Below are 21,512 nucleotides of genomic sequence, written 5' to 3'. Positions count from 1 at the left end.
TGTGAACTTGCCTCCCCTTTATTCTTCCAGGAGAGCTTGGATTTGAGCTGCTGCTTGCGTTGCTCACAGTTTCCATTCTTGATGATTTGGTCTGAGACTGTTTGCCTGCTGATGAAAGTGGCTTATTAACTGCTCCTAGAACATTGGCTGTTTTAGGCTGAAACGAGAAATACATAACTCTTCCTATTCAGTTAACATTAAAAGAACCGTATCAAGACCTGTTAGCAACAACTTCAATGCATTTACACACAAATCTCAAAAGTTTATCTAGCCCTAAGCAAAATATAGACAATAAACTGAGTATCACTGCATACATCAAAAACTTGTAACACTTCATGCCTATAATTCAGCACATAGGAAGCTGAGGTAAGAGTACTGCAAATTCAAAGCATGCCTGGGCTACCTAGCAAGGTAGTTTCAGAACAGACAAACAGCAAACCCCCAAAGACAACAGAGCAATTGAGTTTTTGTTATTTGGAGGAAAAGATTTTCACAGATTAAGGCAATAAATGAAATATAGACCATTAATGAAAACAGAGCCTTGCTATGGAAGGATGTAAGAGATCTTTTTAAAGAGTTTTTATTTAGATTATATAAAAAGTCTAAAGGATAAAGGTCTTCATAGTTTTGCTATAAGCTTTTTAAAAGCACATCTTAGCTGACATTTACATAGTAAGCACAATTAATTTTTAAACCTACAAATGGAAAATAACTAATTATATATTTCCTTCCTTGAGACATAAAAATTCTTAAAGAAGTAAAATGACATAATTAGGTCAATAATCACACTTAAGTTAACTACCACATAAATACTAAAACAATTCTCAAAACATACTTTTCCAGGAGTGAAAAACGATTTCATTTCTGGAGGCAGGTAATTTTTGGTGTTACTAAAATTCTGAAAGCAAAGAGAAAAAGCCGTCAGTGGGCTCTAGAATAGCTCCACAAACAAAAGCCAACCGAGTACATGAGAGCTTTTACTTTTAAGTTCATATTTATTTAACTAATTAGTTCAAACATGAAACTTCAGGCAGTGGTTCTAATAGACTAACCTCACAGCAATTCCAGTATCAATGTGCCAGATAATACACACTCCTGCACAAGAAGGCACACAGACCCTTGCTATGCTGCTCATATCAAAGTGAGCTGTGTAAAAAAGACAAGCCCTATAATAACTTTAGGCAAACACAGGAGGTCATTTTAAATCTAGATATGCTACTAAGATCTTAACTGGTATACTGCTTTCAATACAAAGATGACGACGGTGCTTTCCAAGTTCTGTTAGTCAATAAGCTTAGAGAAGAGTCTCTGTGAGGGCTTATGCAACATCATATTGGGGTGTGGTTTATGACTAACCTTGTATTGCTCCCAGAGCCTTGGGCCTATCCCAGTGTCTATGCTCTATATGACACCACCTGATCAAGGGCTTGCAGCTTCAGACACTGTATCTATCAACATTCCAATTCCCATTTTGAATCAAAGAGTATTAATTCATAATGCTTTGGTAAACGTTTGCCTGTGCTCTTAGCATAGCCTTAGTCTTTGAAACAATCTCTGGCTCTTACTACTTAGTATCTAATCATTCCAAACCTCCACTCTGGTCCACAGTCACATTCCTGAACCTGGTACCTTTTCCTGCTATTCCAGAAGCTCTTACTATTGATCTTTTCTTGTCTTCCCACAGCCTAGTGTGAGCACACACTCCATGCCAACTCCCACAAACAAATTCTAAAGTAATTACCTTGTCAGGTTGGGTGAAAAACCGAGCTGGTAACACTGGGTCTTTAGGAGACTCCAAACTGTATGTGGTACTCTTTGACATGATGATGTTCATGGCAACATCACACACAGTGTACAATTTCTGCAATGGTATTTTTTTAAGTTAGTCATTAAGACTGGCATTTTAGACTCAGGTGTAATTCTAGAACAACAGTAAACTAATGAAAGAAAACTTCTAGATAAATACTGTGGCTTATATTAGTACAAGATCAGTATGATTCCGTATTAGAATTACTACTAAATTAACACTAGTTTTGGTATAATAATTCTGTACTAGAAATATCAATTATCTCTAACAGAAAAAATTGTTTATAAACATGAAAAGTTGTATATTCTATACTTAAAATATTTAAATCAGCATAAAATCAAAATTACTTATCATAAGTTACATACTTCATTCATTTTTGTATCATCTGGTCCTTGAGCATCTTTTGTCTGTTTAATATTTTCTACCATCTTTCTGATAAACGCATGGCTGTTGTTTTCATTTTTAGCCATCAGTATCTCCAGAACAAACCAAAGACATCTAAAAACACAAGAACAAAGAAGATACCAAGAAAAACCATTTGTTAAATACTGACACAATGAGTCTTAATTCTAATATAATGAACCTAGATTATAATTCCAGAAGAGGAAAAAAATTAAGAGAAGCAGCTACAACTCAAAATAAAACAGCAGGGAAAAGCCCATGTCACACATTTACACTACAATAGGTCAACAATGCAGAGATAAGCTCAGATTCTCAACAAATTTCTGCATGAGAAAGGTTCAAAGAAACACAAGATGGAAAGAACAAAACAATTTTAACTCCATTCTATGAGTAAAGAAAGACTGGCTGTAATAGAAGGAGGTAACTCAAGTCTTGAGAGGACATCTTTTAAAGAACACAGCATTTGACCCAGAGGTCAGAAACAGTTAACGAATGAGAAAGAAAAGCATGGCTGACACCCACACTGAGGAGAAACCTTAAATATTGTCTCTGTTGTAAGAAACGGAAGGAATTACAGTTGATATAGAGAGGGAAAACTTGGGAGGCAGAGGCAGGTGGATTTCTGAGTCAGCCTGGTCTACAGAGTGAGTTCCAGGACAGCCAGGGAAAACAGAGAAACCCTGTCTCGAAAAAACAAAAACAAAAACAAAAACAAAAACAAAAACAAAAGAGTGAGAAAAATAACAGGAAAAAGAAATATGACCAAGATACTATTCTACAGGAAAATGCAATGGCTTAGGTTGTGTTCCACAGTATGAAAAAAAATCAGGGCAATCAAGAAAGGCAAAACTCTCAAGTACATGCCCTCAGATAAAGAAAAGCAGCCAGAGTTTTTCATTACTGATAACCACTCTAACACAGAATTTATTTTTAGAGATACTATTTTAATAATAGGTATTATGGCAAATAAAAGAGATAGATACTGGATTTTCCCCTTGCCACAGTAAGCTAATGGTAAGTTAAATTTTTATTTTCCTGCAAGACTTCAAATAACTATATTTCCATGAATCAACAAACTGACTATCAAAATCTTTTACTAGTCTATCAACAGTATACTAAATTAACTGACTTGAAATCATAATAGTTATCTTTTATAACAACAAAAATAGGACCTGAGCCTCAAGTTTATTCTAGGAATTCTGTTGGTCTCAAAATCTCTCTCAATATCATGATACTCCCTACTCTGTTTCTACATAGACAATAACCTTTAATTAGAGAATAGCAAAAGAAGTTATAACTAAGAATACTTCCCCGGTTGTGAATGTGGCCCATTATGATGCAATTCTTCTTTCATTTTACAAAGACAATCATTGCAAAGAAACATGTGCTTACTACCTGAGTGAGGACATTACCAAGTCATCTCACACAAAACCTACAACTTTAGTGGGAAATAAAAGCTGAGAAGTGCAGAGAAAGTTTGAGTGGATTACTTCAGGAGGAAAGTCATGCCCCAGCTGCAGAGACACAGAACTAAAGTTTAGTAGTTTCAGTCACATTCTAGAAATTGGGTAAGAAATGCAATGTACAGAGATGAAAAACAAAGACGGTCGAGAGACTAAAAATGAACCTTAGCAAAATGAAACACACGACAACTATAATTAAAGCTAAGATTAATATCTCATTAGCAGCAGTAAGGAAGTAAAAACAATTTTCAGAAAATAGGAAAATGGGATGAAAAAGTCTTACTCTTTCACATCTTTAAGCTGTTCAATATCCTGTACTTTGACATAATCTGGGTCATGTGCCAAAAGGTGAATTGTATATGGAACAACATACTCTGGTAGAAGAGACAATAATTTTTCTGAAAAACAAAAAACAAAACAAAAAAAGACAAAAAGCAAACAAAAACATCCAGGTTAGAAAGATCAAATCACATGCTCTTTTGTACATTTCCTACATCCCAGTGATTTAGCACAACGTGGCTGAAGAACACATTCAAACATCCTGTGCTGAGAGACATGGCAAGCAGTTTAAAGTGCCTAGTTAGCACAGGAGGTGCCGATCAGCAAGAGCAAATGTGTAGTTTTCAAATGTACATGAAAAGAGAGATCCACACACACTATTCAAGACTGAGATATAAGATCTAGCCTTTCTATCTATGCTGTAAGGACTGTGTTGATGTTCTCTGATAAGCACCTCTCAGAGTGGGCATAAGAACAGAAGTAATGGCCAGTATATAATAACACGACTATCCAAAAGAACAGAGTTCCTCCAACAGTGGAAATAACAAATAACTTTTCAGTTTAAATCCAAGTATTTTTAATCTGTTGACCAGAGTAGCAAACTGTATATATAGCAGAGGTCAGAAAGGCATGCAAACTATATTTTGGGAAACAGTATACAAAAAGACTTGGATTTGGTCTCCTATTTCCATTTTAGTCAGATGTTCAATCAGGAGCATAATGTACCAATAAGCATCAGCCTGTCTTTGAAAAGTTTCCATGTAAGTGGTTATGAAGGAGCAAGCATGAGAGGAACAAAAAAAACAACCCAGCAATTTCAAATTACAGTGATATTTAAGTTAAATTACGTCAAATACTTATAGAGTGCTGTATCTATGTAATATAAAAACATATGTGACCATGTAAGGCACCCACTGAAGTATAAAGAGATGGACGCCTAGGAGAAAGTACCTAAAATGAGAATAGCTAGTAGTACTGATGACTTCTCTGGGCCATTCATTATGTCAGGTGCTTTATACACATCATTTTCCAACTCATGCAGCAACCACAAGAAGTGGTTGCAATTTTGCAAACAAGCAAGCTAAGGCGTGGATTAAGCAACGTGGCCAAACACAGCCAGTAAACTGCAGAGGTAGGACGTGACTACACAGTCCTCACTTTTCCAAGGTGAGGAAAAAGGAAAGAGGATCACAGTGGCCAAGTGATGCTAAACATGTATCTTCAACGACTCAATGCAGAGCGCTGTATTTCCCAGCTCAGTCTACAAGAGAAAGTAGTTTGCAGAGCTGAGAACAAAGCGGGAAAAGGCAAGCTGCGCAGAACTTCAAGTAACCCTGCACACAGAGCATGGGGACGTACTCAGTGGAGAATTTAAACATGAGCTGAGCACAGAATACGAATAGCCATTGGTATTTCAATAGTGTTTCAATGTCACTTGTGAGCACTTGAGAACCTACATGTATTTCAACCAAGATGGAAGGAAAGAACAGCCTGGTCTGTTCCAGAAGGGTAGCATACAGCGGTGTGGTACAGTGGGATGGGAAGGGAGGGACAGCAGCAGGGCATTACCACACAGTGGGAACTAAAGAGTATCTGTGGTACTGCAACTCAACAGTAGCTAGGAGCAGCAGATATCCATGACATCTGGAAGAAGCGCTAATGGGATCTGGTGCTGAAGAGAGAAAAACATGCACAAAGAAAGCTTCTGATCTAACTTGGATGACTGGGTAGGTGACAGGCACAGAAGTGAAGCAGCATACCTTGGGAGGCAGAGAGCAAAGGAAAGCAGTATCTACAACCAACATGAATGTTAGCTACACTTGAGAACAAAGACCCATGACAGTGCGGACATAACACAAATAAGCAAATCTGTTTCCAGACACCTCCAATGTCAGATTTTCTCTGTTCATTTAGCCATTCACAAAAGATAATGAAACTAGAACACTCATGCATTTATATATGTTGTTTAAATACAGGAAGTGAAAAGCAGCTATTGAAAGATGCTGACTTTTTAAAGTGTACACAGTAATAAACGACAGTAGTATGTTTTACTCTGTAAGACTGCAACTGACAGGAGCTATGATGCATCTGTCCCTAACCATGCACTCACCACTAACAGCTGCATGTTGTTTCAGGTACTCCCTCCTCACAGTGATGTTCTTCACCAGGCACTGTCTGGCATGAGCTCTTCTCTCTTTCACAGGGTCTTTGGCACAAAGAGCACAGATGGCCATGTACTCAAGTGGAAGCCGTAAGCGGGAAAGGCCTTTGTGAAGCTTCTGAGCAAACACCTGCCTGACTTGATAGCACTCATCCTGTAAAGATAAAATTATTCCAGGTATTACCCACAAGGCGGTAAGAAGGTATACCTTCAGCTATGACCAAGTTGATCTATAACCCCAGTCAGTTCTCAGAACAGAGGCTGCGACTCCACCTCAAGGTGGGAGTACTGACCTGGACCCAGTAACTACCAGTTATATGTGTTAGGCAGCATTAAAGATACTATATATTAAAACAGATAAAACTGTATACTGCTCCCTACTCTTAAAACAGATGAAACTCTATACTGCTCCCAACCTGAGTACGATTAAAATAATACTAATAAAGTAATAGGCTAGGCATACGCTCAGCACTGCACTGGCCTCTCAGCCAAAGCGGTGGGGTGATCCCCAGAACTTCCAAACACAAATGGAATATAGTGGAAACACGATCTCATTGTAGTTTTTCATTTAGTAGAAAGATTTTTTAAAACCTGTCCAACACAGAGGCTGGACTGAAGCTCCAGGCATACATGTAGCAGAGGGCTCCTTTGTCCGGCCTCAGTTCGAAAGGACGTACCTAATCCTCCAGAGACTGGATGCATCAGGGCTGGGGTTGGGGGAGGTACCTAGTGGGGCACCCTCTCAGAGGAGAAGGGAGGAGAGATGAGGGGAGGGACTCTGTGAGGGGGGGGGTGTAAATAAATAAAAATAAAACCTATTCAATGAATGCACTTGAGTTTTATCACTTTTAAAGAACTATTCACATTAGAATGCCTAACAGTTGAGGTAAAAGTTTCTAATCACTTCCAGAAAACTCAAATTACTGTTTCAATTGTGGAAGAAAAGCAAGTGACTTGTTACCCCATGCCTGATTACCTCATGACTTGCTTCACCCAAACCACTTCTCCAGCAAACGCCTCCATGTTCTCTAGGGCAAGTCATCTATGCGCTCCAAGGCAGCATGTAACCCGTGTCCTGAACTAGCCTAAGCTCTGAGCACGGGCATATCTTTAACACAGATGGAAAGTGGTTTAGACATCTGCCTGATTCATTTGCTGGTTCCTCAAAGACAAGAACAATGTCTTTATGCACCCTTGTATCTAAGACTAGCACAGTAACAGGTAGACAGTGGACTAGAATTTTTTCTAAGCTAAAGGAAATAGCTCCACTCCATCTCCCTGACATACAAACACCTTCATGATTATACCCTCTCAACTGTGTGTTCTCTTATTACTGCAACTTTTAAAGTACATTGTTTCTTCTATCAGTAAAGGCGGTTGGGTTTTTCTTCAAAGTCTAGGTCACAGACTTGTCTGCACTGTTTCTCTGTAGCACAGGGATGGACCTAGCAACCTTCACATTGTTAAGACAAGAGCTCTACACTGACTGCAATCCACTCTTAGCACTTGGGTGTTTTCTGGTTTTTGCTCTTTCAAAGTTTTATTTTTATATGCATGTATGTTTTACATGAAGGTATCTAACGTGTACCATGTGAGTAATTGTGCCTCTGGAGGCCAGGTGAGGGAGTAAGATCCGTGGGAGGGAACTGGAGGTACAGACAGTTGTGAACCACCATGCAGGTGCTGAGAACCACAGTCTTCTAGAAGAGCAGCCAGTACTCTTGATGGGTGAGCCATCTTGCCAGCCCCAGGACTTGATTTTTGTTTTTTGTTTTCTTGACCCAAGGTCACATTATTCTACCAGCTTAGCCTCCTCAATGCTGAGATTATGGACATGAACCGCCATGCCTGGTTAACGTAGTCAGGGGTGGGATGTGTCATATGCCTGTCTTTAAGCTCTTATTCTCTTTCACTCAATTTCAACTTCAGTATTCCTACTACTTTTAAAAAATTATTCAAGTGTCCAGAGAAAATCAGTCCTTGTATTGACACTCAATAAAGTTACCCTTTATCAGTATTAATGAGAATCAAATATATACATCTGTCATTAAAATAACCAATTTACTATAAAAAGACCAATTTAAAACCTCATACCAAAGTCAACTTATTATAAACATATTCATCAGTTGTAGTGGGATATTCCACCCACTCCCTCTGCAACATTTTACAATGAACTTGGTAATTTGGGAGGAGTAAGGAGAGAAAGGGGCGAAGAAAGAGGAGCTTAGAGAGGAGGAGCAGAGATGTAGGAGCCATGGAGGACCACGCATGTATTGAGAGCAGTCCTGGGTAACAACTTATATCTAGGTTAATTGGGTAACACCTCTAATTGTGTGGGCATCTTGTTAATTGAGCATTACCAAACATATAAAGCCTTTGGATAATCTTTAAGCATTAGAGTCTCATTTCTACCGGGTACCACATGGATGGCGGGATGGTCTGGGCTCAGCCAAGCACTGTGGAGAAAGCATGGGAGACTGGCAGAGCCATCTCACACGCTGGCATCTTGTGGGTGCAAGGGCTGGTGCTTTAGCCAGCATGAGCCGTGATCAGAGTTGAGCAGCGGTAGGAGCAAGCCGCCACTTGTGGCCACTGGCCTTGCCTAGTCGGGAAGATGGCGGCCCCAAAACAACAAGCTTGGCAGTCCTATAACAACAAGCTAGATCGGGTGCTGCTGGATTTGATATTAACTTTAACAATCAGTGAACAGACCATTCTTTAAACGTTATCCAACCCAGACACCCCATCCTCCCACCTTCCTACATCCCTCCTAAGACACAACCCTTAACAACAGTTTTGTCCTGTTAACAGTTCAGCATTTAAAAGCCCAAAAAGCACATCCTGTTGAATCACTTCTAAACGAAGAGCCTTCAGTTAACAGTGATGGAAAGCCATCACCTCAGGCAAGGAGCTAACAATTAACTACAGAAAAGCCACACTGTGAATGTATGGGATGTTTCAGGAGTTTCAATTAGGGGTTTTCACAAGCTTTAAGAAGATGGGTACCCTAACATAAAAACGTTAAATAAGGAGTAAGCAATATAGTTTTACCAAAAAGAAGCTTTCATGAAGGCAAACACTTGATATGCTCCTGGCTATGGTCATAAAAATAATTAGTTAAATATAAGAAAAAAAATTACAAAGTTTTTAGACCCACTCAAGTCAGAGCTGAGTTCACTGCTATGAACTTGATTTTGGTCTTCACTAGACCTGAGCACAAACTATCCTTAAAAATTCATGCAGCATCTCAGAAGTAGTTGAGTTACTCTCTGTACCTCAATGAAGTATCCAGACTTAGACGTATTTTCTATTCTAAGATGCTGTTAGCTTTCAGGGAATGCAGCCATGATTTATTATGCTTTGTATTTCTAGGTTCCAGACCAGAGTACAGCTCAGAATAACACAAAGTACATTTTTTCATGAACAGAATTTCAAATTCTAAGTACCTAAGCAAGTATTAAATGTGCTGTCATATTATTCAATCTCTACTCCCTCACACTTAGTATCTGTTCAGATATACAACAATACTACTTTTAAAGAGCCTCAACTTGGGAATAAAAACAAGCCTCGTGTACAGAAATAGTGAGAGCACAAGGCTGAGCACTGTATGTAGCAGAGGTGTAAACAGAATCTGGAGGGAATTAAAACAATAAAGAGACTGCACCCAGCTAAGAAAACCAGAGTACGCCTTGTGGGAAAGGTCGTATCTGTACCCTCACTGTCAAACAGGGTTAAATGCAGATCTGTGCAGATGGGAGGAGACAAAAACCAGAGGCAACACAACATAGGCTGAGTAATAAAAGTGTTCAGCTTCACTGAACTGAAGTAGGTGACTGAAACATAGCGCTTCTCAACATTTTCTAATGTTGTGATTGTTAATACAGTTCCTAATATTGTATCAACCATAAAATTACTTGCATTGCTACTTTGTAACTGTAATTTTCTATTGTTATGAATTGTAATGTAAATATCTGTGCTTTCTAATGGTCTTACATGACCCCTGTGAAAGGGTTGTTTGACCCCTCTCCAAGGGGGTCGTGACCCACAGACTGAGAACTGCTGCTGTAAAGGTACTCTACTAAACAGATGTTAAAGTGTGTGTTTAAATCCAAACAACAGAGGGGCTCAACTATCAGGTTATAAAATAGGTTATTTTTCTTTCAAACACATATGAGTTCTTAAGGTCTTAAATGTGTTTGACCAGGAGACTAACATGATGAGAACTGTGATAAAGGAAATGTATCCAACAACAGACAAGGTCTCCCAAGAGTCTCAGTGAGAGTACCAGAGGAGTGCAGCAGGAGGACAGTGGCTACATACCACACGGTAGCTCTGAGACTCAGAAAAATATGCAATTCAGGGCTTTTGCAACAAGCAGAAAAATATATAAGGAGGCAAGCTTAAGTCACGCCTTTAGATTTACTGATTAAGTGTTTATGCATTTTCACTTTTAAAAGACTTATTTTAAAATGTTTATTTTGAATACTGCAACCTTGAAACTGTCTACCCTATGTCTTAAAAAAATAAAAACCCAGGAACATAGATTTATAAAATTTTGTAAAGTTGTTCTTCTCATTCAGATTCCATATTTAGAAATTTGCCTGCTCATGTATTTGTAATTCTCAAATCAACACTTGCAGCACTGATATACCCATTAGCAAATAGATTCACGGGCATGAAGCAGCAGCCTGTCGTGCTCATCCTCAGAGAGAAGCCTGGCCTTCATCTTCTTGGTCTACTTTACAGTGTTGTTCTTGTTGGTGACTGACATTTAAACGGCTCCCAACAAGTGATAAGCACAAGGCCACACCAGCAGCCTTACAGAGAAACTGCATGTGCTGCAGTAAAGGCTCACTGAAGAATGAGGACTGCTGCCATGGCCTATGAGTCAGTGTTAATCCAAGAGCCATGCATGGAAATAAGGTGTTCCTAAGCAGACACACAGAAAACAAGGCTGTGCACTGACCAGCTGATGGCAAGATTGTGACTGGAGTCTTAAGCAAGTGTCCCATATCTCCTTGCAGAGCAATGGTTGAGCCAGCCCAAGGCTCATTAAGTGCTTTTAGGAAGTTTACAGACTAGCACAACAACTTCGTCACATACACTGTGTTAGTATGTTCATTTTAGGACTCTGATGTGTTTCTTATGAAAGAAAACACACATTCAAGGCTTTGATGCTGTTGTAGCAATTTTCTTCCTAAAGGGCCAAGAGCACATGACAGTATTCCTGCTGGCCACTGTCCTTACATTGATGGCTAGTGCACACAGCTGGTACTGCTCCAGTGTAATGATCTCGTGGTAACAGGGCTCCTGTGCCAGCTTCACAATAGCACTCCCAGCAGCAAGTCTCAGGCGTGACATGTCTGGTTTACTAAAAGAGAAGCAGAAACAACGTAAGCAAGACTTCAACCTGGCTGGAAAAAAAATTATTCCTAACTTTATACATCTAATGCTTAAAATAATCCTCTAAAAGAAGAAAGCAAAAAGCCCTATGGTGAACATTCTTTATCTCCTCAGAATGCATGCTTTGAAATCCTAAGCCAAGAAGTTATTTCAAGGGACAGTTTTCTGGAAGGTGATGAGGTCAAGCAGGCAGAGCCCTCAGGAATGGGCTTAGTGGATTTATAAAGAGGCTGAGTCGGGCGGAGCTTGTCTGTACTTTCTGCCATATGAGGACACAGCAGTAAGACAATCAGTCTACACGTAGCACAGAGCTCTCACAAAACCCAACCCATGCCATTTTCTCTTAAATATGTTGGTACTGGCTACCACTAAAGCCATTCAATCTATTTTCTCATCCTACATATCCTAACTTGGGGGTGGGGGAATAGAAGCATTTGAGAACAGATGTACATTTCAGCTAACGCTGATAAAAACAATCCCTACTAGCATCCATGTTTCTATGTGCTATGTAATACCGTGAATATCGCAAACATCCTGACATTTTTTTAGCTATACCACAGTGGTACACTAAGACATAAGAGTGTGGGACACTGAGAAGCTGAAGTAACTTGGTAAATTTCACCTAACTAGAAAGCAATAGGAGCCAGGGCTTGAATCTGCCTGGAGCATGTAGTTTCAGGATCTAAATCTAAGTTTCAATCACAGCACAGTGTTAGCCCGTAACAAAATCAATGCTTCAGTCTATCACAGAAAAGTGACAACATTTCTGCATGGATTATGAACAATCTCCCCACATACCTTCACTCAGTTCCAGTGGCTATGCTACAAGGTGTAGGAAAAGGTAGGGGAAAGTCTATGCATTCTCAGTACAGAAAAAGTCATTGTTTTCTGGCTTATTTTAGATCTTTACGTAGTTGAATCCATAGACTTATGGATGAACTGGAATCACTAAATTATGTTTCATCATATAAATAAAAACTCTTAGCCGGGCAGTGGTGGTGCACGCCTTTAATCCCAGCACTTGGGAGGCAGAGGCAGGCGGATTTCTGAGTTCGAGGCCAGCCTGGTCTACAGGGTGAGTTCCAGGACAGCCAGGGCTACACAGAGAAACCCTGTCTCGAAAAAAAACAAAAAAAAACCTCTTGTGTTTTAAATCACATACATTGAGTACATTTATAAACTTTTTGTTTACTATATTCTAAAAACAGATCCAACAACGTCTTTCTTGCCTGGAGACACTAGCAAGCCTTCAGTAGTTGCAGGTCTCTGCACTAACCGGTCTACACAAACCGTGACAAAGAACTAGGATCTATCATTTACAATACTTGCAGTGTCTGGATGGCAGAGCTGTTAGACACACGACTGTTACTTTGTCATAACCACCACGTAAAACTGTATTAAAATAAACACACATGAATACCTACAAACTAATGCTAAAAGTCTTTTAAAAAGAAATTCTAACAGATAACTGTTAATCCAGGAGTTGAATACTACAATCCAAATAACTGCAAAAACAGTAACTACATACCTAATTTTCCCTTGTTCTGTCAAATCCCCATCACTATGCAGTATCGTTGTTAGTAATCTGAGGGTAGAAGTTCCTGATTTACTGTGATTATTCTTCATTCCAAGCAGCCATCGAACCATCATTTTAATAGCCTGAATCTATTTAAAGACAAGTTGATAAAAACAACATTGTTATGTTTAAAGAATTTCCACATCAACCTTAAAAACTAGAAAAATGTGAATGTATCTTAAGAAACAACAAAATACACTATTATTCCTTTTTATATACAAGAAGATAACACAATGTTTTAAGTTAGAGTTATTTCAACCTCCAGGAATGAGGTAAACAAAACAAAAACAAAACCCTATTTACTAAAGATGAGTTATTTTGTTGCTTAATTTTAATGTTTCCCAAGCACACACCCCATCCTTTAGGACCTAGAATTAGAATCATGCTAACTCCCATTACCAGAAAAAGTTCCCATCTGCAAATGATAGTCAACCTTTTCTACCTAAGAATGGACATCATTTTTGTAGGTTTTATAAAAATAAAGCATGTATTTCTGTACTCATTACAGGCTTTGTCATTACTCTTTGTGATTTTGTTTTTTAATTCATCTAAGCTTTTTAAGAAGAGGCAATAATAACTGTGCTTGAAGAGTACTGGCACACAGTAATGTCAAAGACACCTTCCCTAAGTGCACACTCAGTCTAAACGGCCTGTCATCACATCTAGTGCTGCCTCTGTGACATAAGACTGCTCCGTAAGACTAATGCTGAGGGGCTGGAGAGATGGCTCAATGGCTAAGACCACTGGTTGCTCTTCCAAAGGTCCTGAGTTCAATTCCCAGCAACCACATGGTGGCTCACAACCATCTGTAATGTGATCTGATGCCCTCTTCTGGTGTGTCAAGGACAGTGTGCTCATATACGTTAAATAAATAAATAAATCTTAAAAAAAAAAAAAGAAAGACTAATGCTGAGACCCAAATGCAAGCACTATCATTCAGTGATGTAACTTCTGTAAGGAAAGAAGGAAGGGCCGCTCTCCAAGTGTGTAGACACATTAGAACATGAGACTGGAACAATATGCAAACATACTTCAAGATATGGAACATAATGAAATACATTTAACAAGAAAGAAAGCAGGGCAGACAATGTGGGAGTGAGCCCAGAAGGTAGTAAGAAAGTCTAAGAAAACAATGTCAACATTCTACATATTTGCTCCTAATCTTCAAATATTGACAAATACACTGAAATGAACCTGATATATATCACCTGACTGTAAGAAATCAATACTCTGTATTTCAGTGACAAGTAATTCCTTACACAGAAGCCCAAATTCAAGAACTATTAAAAACTTTTAATAAAATATCAAGGAAAAGGTCATTTTAAAGTCTAGATTACATTATTACTAAACAAGAGTACATCCAGGAGGGAGGAGACCAACATTCACTTGCCATTAAAAGGCTGATTTCTAAGAAGCAGAAACACAGAAGCAGCTTTCAAGTCACTCCCCCTCAAACTAGGTTCCATGCTGCTGCTCACAAGGCCCCAGGGTGCACATCACTGCCCTATACTCTCACAGTACATGAAAGACTGTACCACAATAAAGGTGAATAGTCAACTTTAATAGCCACCCACACCTATTACTTGATACAGTGAGTATACTAAGAAAAACAGACTTCTGCATATTACTCACTTTGACCATTGTCTCAGGTGAAACTTCTTCATCTGGAACCCAAAGCTTAGTTGTCTTTTTTCCTGGAAGCTAGGCAAAAGGCAAAAACATTAAAATAATAAGCATGAATTCTCATGGTCAACTAATATTTACTGAATAAAGAAAATTTATCCCTTCTTATTAACAACAGACAATGCTTATGATTCATGTAACCCCATTTACTAAATATCCCTGAAAGGAATAGTCTCACTGGTACCTGGATGGAACATTTGGACATCCTTAGCAGGTGTGGGCTAGGATTGACTTTTTAATCCATAACCTGTTTTGTAGATGTTGATGATTCAGTTATTTAGACTACTAAGCAAAGACAAGGATAAAGACCCTAGCACTAAGAAGTGAGTGTGCAGTTGTGTGTGTATTTGTGTGTCAAGTCACATCCCTCCACGGATGTGAGGTACACTGAGTTAGCTAGCTGGCTGGCCACAAGCTCCAGGGTCTACCTGTGTCTAGGCATTTCACCTCTCCTTAAACTATAGAACAAACACTATGAAGATAACAAGTCTAAAAGCACAACTTACCCGATCATTCATGAGAAGGTCCTTCACAATGAAAGTTGCTACCAAAGACTTTAGAGGAGCAGCGAATTGGTCCGGTGCAAGAAGAGCAATATGACCAATAGTGACCAGGGGGGTTATAAGGTGTTCCAGGTTGCTTGGATCTAGGCTTTTATGCAGAGGCTAGAAATGAGGCAAAGGAAATATATTTAACTCTCTATACACACACATAATACTGCTCATGTATTCCACCTTCAAATACTAAACACTACAGAAGTATAGACTGTGTAAGCAGCAACTCAAGCTTACGTATAGATTCTACAGTTTACCAACATTTAGAAGACACTACATTTAAGCATTTTCAGTTTTGCCCAACTCACGTTTTAGAAACAGTTAAGGAAACATTTCTGCATAAATCTTATTGTGTAGCTGGGCGGTGGTGGCACACGCCTTTAATCCCAGCACTTTGGAGGCAGAGGCAGGCGGATTTCTGAGTTCGAGAGTTCGAGGCTAGCCTGGTCTACAGAGTGAGTTCCAGGACAGCCAGGACTACACAGAGAAACCCTGTCTCAAAAAAACCAAAAAAAAAAAAAAATCTTATTATGTAATATATATCTTATGACTGTGTATGAACATCAAAGACTGCTAGGGCTCATCAATATCCACTCTGCTCCTGCTTCCTAAGCATCAAGATTCTGCCTTGCAGCTTCCCCTGCAGTTGAGGGAGGATATGTGAAATCTGGTCATGGAAGAGGGAATGGAAATGAGGTAGGCCACACTTGTCAATAGAGGCAGAGGAAGCACCATGCCTTCTCTGTAGTTCTCTCTACTTACCTGACTTAGGTTCAGAGGGCAGGGCTCCAGTAGAGACACAAAGGACCACTAATCGGAAAGAGTATGTGTCCCTAAGCCTTCTGAACACTGAAACACCAAAACTGAATTTTCTGTAGCAAAACAAACTTTTCCTGTGTGTAGTTAACTAAATTTTGGGTGTCTTGAAAAATTATAGCATCAAGTACTAAATTCCATAACAAGACTATTTTTCATATGATTTGAAACCAAACCATTAATAAGTATTTTGTTACAACTAAAGAATGTCATACTCACTTAGAATGATAATTGAAGAGTGTTGTTAAAGTTTAAGAATAGGAAAATCAGGAGAATGACTAAAATATGCCATCATTAGCGTTAAGGGAAGGAGATACAAAATGTGTGTGCTTTTATATCCGTACTTGTGTATGAAATAAAGTATCTCTGGAAAAGTATACTACTACCTGACAACACATAGTGCCTAAGATGGGAAGAGGGCACCTAGCTAAACCACTAATGCTTCATTGTAATGAAAGGATGTGATGGCTTTGGAAACCAGCTCAGTGCGCAAGTGCTTAATGCACAAGTATAAAAACTGAGTACGGATCCTCAACACTATGTAAATAAAAGGGCTGAGCACATACATCTGTGGTCTGTGCCCGTGCTGGGGAAGCAGAGACACAGCCCTGGGCTTATCTGGCCAGCTAGTCTAGCTGAATGAATGAGCTCCAGATTCAGCAAGAGATCCTGTTTCAAGAGCAATGTTGCAGAGCAGTTGAGGATGACAGGCAGTGCTGGCCTCTTGTCTCTACAAGCAGGACGCATGCAAACTCACACACAAAGACTGCACTAAGTGGGAACACACAGCAACACATGCACAAAAAGCAAATGTGGGGTCTATGTTCCAACACTGAACATCAACTATTACAAACTTGACAACAACATAAACTATGCTTTCCTGACATACTGGAGCATATGAGCTTTCAATGAAAGCAAGGTGAGTTGACCTTTTGCTATTCCTGGTCATTTCCCTCAGTGTTACTCTACTGGTCACACTATAAACAAAAATGAGGTTGCATAAAATATTTGTACTTATTTTATTATTATTACTACTTGACAATTTCACACAATATATTATAAAATTATTTTTGATAAGAGAAAAACAAAACGGAATACTAGCAACTGCAAAAAGGCTAACAAGCACTAGGAAGTATTTTCTCAAAAAGCTAGCAAGTCTGTCACATTATGGTAAGGGTAACACAACAAAAAAAAACTTTACAAATCCAAGCTATATCAATATTATTCTCAAAGTGACTAGCATTAAAAAAATTGATAAAAACAAAAATATCCTACTAATAGTCATCTTTCAAAATAAAAATAGACGTCACCAAGTGCTCAGAAATTCAAATAAAGCACTTGACACAGAAAGTGCTACTTGAGAGATGCAGAGTGTAACTTACTAGATATTTTAACATCATACATGAAAATGATAAAATAACCATAAAAGTTTGTATCTCAGAGATAAAATGTCAGATTTAGTGTGCTCTCCAAACTGCTCTGACTTCCCTTTGAAGACGTAAGTATCATAATCATTTTTACAGACTTTTCTGTTAGTTTGCTTTAATAATAACGCAGAGACTATACAAGTTATTTAACATGTAGAGAAAATAGCATGAAACATTAAAAATGCACACTTTATCTTAGCAGTTAGCTTAGCTATCAAATCTAAACATATTTACATTACCCACTGGACTAAATTATACTCAAATCTCAAACTGTTAAACTTGTAAGCTGACATAGTAATACTATCATTAACTATGATTATATACAATAAGCACTCAGTGAAAAATCTCCAAAACCTAATAATACATACAGCAGTGTCAAAGAGCATCATGCAATGTTTGAGTTCTGAACCTGAAGTAGTCTTAAACTTATGTAAAGCCAGTTTTCCTATTTTAACTACCACTGATGCTGATTTTACCAAATCACATCCTGACAGTACACAATATAATACATCTCCGAATGACAATAGTCTTCAAAGTCAGTATTTATTTTTTAAGAAATCAAGATTTCTTTTCATTACCTCGAATATCTGAGCAAACTGGGTCTCTTTACTAGAAAATATGGCATGAATACAATGGATGGCGTACTTGGCCTGGCGAGGTGGTCCTTTTTTGGATTTGTGATGTAGTACAGGAAGCAAAGCTCTAAAAAAAAAAAAAATCAAAGAAAAGCAATAAATATACAAGAATAATTTATGTTTATATCCTGAAATTAGTACTGTTTCAACCGTGGTCAGAGAAGCTTCTGTTTGTAGAGGAGAACAGTTAATACAAAAACTCGTAATTCGTCAAATGAGTGAATGCTGAATGCTCGGTCTTAAACAGGCATCTTGATCACCCTCTCCAAGGCTCAGTGAGCACTGCAGAAGGGGCAGAGGACCATGAGTGAGAGAGGATGGAGGAGTCGATCAAATACCGTCTTCTCTCTCGACATGACATGTCTATGGCACCACGAAGCCATGGCAGGTACAGCCACCTACACAGATAACATTCCATCCTGGGGGAAAGGGGTTCTCAGAAGGCCCTGCCCATCCAAGTGGCTACAGGCAGTTAGTAAATGGTTGCCAGGGAACAAGTATTTTCTTCAGTGGTGTAGTCACTGATAAATTATCCTTACTCAAGTAAACAATCCAGCCTACATTCATCTCAAGAAAGAGGGACCAACAAGCTCAAAATTAAGACTCCAGTCTCAGTGAATTGGGATAATGCACTCAGTCCACAGACTTATAAACTAAGTGTGGCCAGCAGATGACCCTACTGTACAAAGGAAAATGATTACCGTTAGGCTGGCTCTGGCAGACGTCTCCTAACTGTGTAGCAGAAGACATTCCAGCATACTTGAGGGAATTTTCCCCTCTATGCTTCTTATTTTACTATACTGTTAATGATATTTTATTCCATATTTTAAAAGGCTTTTTGACTTTCTATTTTTCCCCTTCTGATATTTACTCACACTTGTTCCCAGTTTTCCACTGTTGGTAATTTTTTTTTTCCCTTTTCCATGTGTATTTCTTTCCTCCATTTTACTGTACTTTTAGTACTATTTGGTTTTAGCTTATTATTCTTTTTGTTGTTGTTGTTTTTGTTTTTTCGAGACAGGGTTTCTCTGTGTGTAGCCCTGGCTGTCCTGGAACTCACTCTGTAGACCAGGCTAGCCTCGAACTCTCAAACTCAGAGATCCTCCTGCCTCTGCCTCCCAAGTGCTGGGATTAAAGGCATGCGCCACCACCGCCCGGCCTTAGCTTATTATTCTTAAAAATAAAATTTTAGGTTTTTTAACTTATTTCCTTTCTTATACTCATGTGTGCTATTTTTCATTACTGAGCAATCTTCTTCCCTTTGGATATTAGTATCTTGTGCCTTCCTCTTCACCGTTACTACACTACTTCTCACATCATGGATTTTGATCATGTCCTTTCCACCCAATTTTTATGCTTTTTTTCTTTCTCTTCAAAAAACAAGCAACACATACACACAGACACAAATGAAAACCAAAATACACAAGCAAAAGATCAATAAGGCAAAAATGCTCTTACAGAGCAAAATGAAAGGGAAAAAAAGTTTATAGAAATACCAATGAATTCCTTTTGTCTTGGCCTACTTCTCCTGGGCATGAGGCCTATAGTGAGGTTCATAGACCTAGTAAGACTCGACTGAAGAAGCATCTTTCTTTGCAATAGACATCACTTACAGATAGCTTCTTGGTTAGGGGTGGGGCCTAGCTTGAACCTGTGCAGGAAGGGTCTTCCTATACAGCCCTGGATGTCCTGGAACTTGCTAGGGTAGATCAGACTAACTTCAAACTCAGAAACCCACTGGGTCCTGCCTCCCAAGTGCTAGGATGAAAGGCATATGGCACCATGTTTGGCTTTTTTTCTTTCAGTTACCTCTCCTTCCATTCTAGTCTCTCCCTTTCCTGGCTGCTTCCTTAAACCCAATCATTTGCTAATCTATGTCTGCTTGAATGATTTTAGCCCACTGTACATTTTATATCAATTGTGCCATTTTCAATTTTATGTCACGGATGGTATATCATTTCAAATCCTTCTGTATCTTGTTTAGCTTGGTGTAGTTGCTGTGACAGTAGTTTGCTTTGTCCTCTTTAGGGAGTGAGCTTTCAAGAAAAAGCTGCTCACTAAGTGGATCCACAGATTACAAGAGAGCCAAAACAATAGATGCGTCAATCATAACTCAGAAATACATATGCACACACGCGCGCGCGCACGCGCACACACACACACACACACACACACACACACACACACACACACCACAGCATAAAAAAAAGAAGACAAGCATCCTCAAAAAGATCATAATCCCTCCAGTTAATTCGAGGATACTAAGATCAGAAGAATTTCTAAGTTTATTTGTAGAGGTTATCAATAATTTCAAAGAGGACAGACGCTAGTGAATGCAGCTAATCAATCAGTGCAGGGACTGGAAGAGAGCCAGCAGCAGAGGTGAAAAATGAAGAGAAAGTCAGAAAGGAAACTGGAATTCTGGGCAGGAGGGAAAGGTTTAGAAATATAGGAAACAAAAAGCTCAGGAATCAAATTAAAAAAAAAAAAAACACAACAGAAAAATTCACACTAGACTAGACCACAGAGATCAAAGAATTTCACGAGAGATGGTTACAAGGACAGGAAAACACTACATCCAAACATTAAAAGGAGAAAAAGTAATGATCCTGACAACTGAATGGAAAAAGAAATTAAAAAGGAAAAGAACATGATCAGCTGAGGGAGGCCATGTGAAGAGAAGGGGGAAGGGAAAGAGCACAACACGGTGCAGCAGCCAGGAGGCCAAAGGTATAGAGGGCCAGTAACCAAAAGGTTGGATTATACAGCAAAAGAGCAGTCCAGCTCCCTGGGCTGCAGAGCTCCCGGTAGAAGGAGGGCTACAGCAGCCAGGAGGACTCTGTAACAGGTAGGGAACGAGGGGTGCAAGGAGAACCTGGGGGCCAGGTCCACTTTGATATGTTAACAGGCACCTCACTTGTCTCACTGTGAAATCTAATAACAGCTTCCAAGAACACGGAGATATGGCCAAATTTAAGAATCCATGCAGGAGAGGTCAATAAAAAAGTAAAGGCCTAGAGAATCTATTCAATAAAATTGTAGGAAATTTCCCAAACCTAACAAAATGAGCATCTCAGCACAAAGAGGTATTTATAATGGCAAATTGACATGAGCAGAGAAACTCTTGAGGAGTCATCATAGTCAAGACACAGCAGTGTAAAACAATGTTATTTACTGTTATAGGAGACAAACACCAACCCACAAAAGAAAACACATAGCTTGCCAGACTGCCCCACGAATCCCTAACAGTCAGGAAAGCATATATTTTCCTGCTAACCAGATTCCTAGATCCAGCAAAGTTATCTT

At 39.0% G+C, this 21,512-nt stretch overlaps 1 protein-coding gene across 4 annotated transcripts in view; it reads right to left on the bottom strand.

Moving 5' to 3' along the window:
- Positions 1–21,512, bottom strand: part of Pds5b (PDS5 cohesin associated factor B) — a 132,293-nt gene that overhangs the window by 13,551 nt on the left and 97,230 nt on the right. For all 4 annotated transcript variants that reach the window (XM_028779733.1, XM_028779735.1, XM_028779732.1 and 1 more), the window contains exons 20-30: positions 18,150–18,273; positions 15,281–15,439; positions 14,724–14,792; positions 13,044–13,180; positions 11,360–11,483; positions 6,062–6,266; positions 3,956–4,070; positions 2,173–2,305; positions 1,742–1,861; positions 836–898; positions 12–157 (exon numbers count right to left, since the gene is read on the bottom strand). In XM_028779733.1, the coding sequence (XP_028635566.1) occupies positions 12–157; positions 836–898; positions 1,742–1,861; positions 2,173–2,305; positions 3,956–4,070; positions 6,062–6,266; positions 11,360–11,483; positions 13,044–13,180; positions 14,724–14,792; positions 15,281–15,439; positions 18,150–18,273 (1,395 nt within the window). The remainder of the gene's footprint in view (positions 1–11; positions 158–835; positions 899–1,741; positions 1,862–2,172; positions 2,306–3,955; positions 4,071–6,061; positions 6,267–11,359; positions 11,484–13,043; positions 13,181–14,723; positions 14,793–15,280; positions 15,440–18,149; positions 18,274–21,512) is intronic.

Source organism: Grammomys surdaster, unplaced genomic scaffold (assembly GCF_004785775.1).
Source record: "Grammomys surdaster isolate TR1022 unplaced genomic scaffold, NIH_TR_1.0 362, whole genome shotgun sequence".
Lineage (NCBI taxonomy): Eukaryota > Metazoa > Chordata > Mammalia > Rodentia > Muridae > Grammomys > Grammomys surdaster.
The sequence above is the reverse complement of the archived record's forward strand: the minus strand, read 5'-3'. Positions and strand labels throughout refer to the sequence as shown.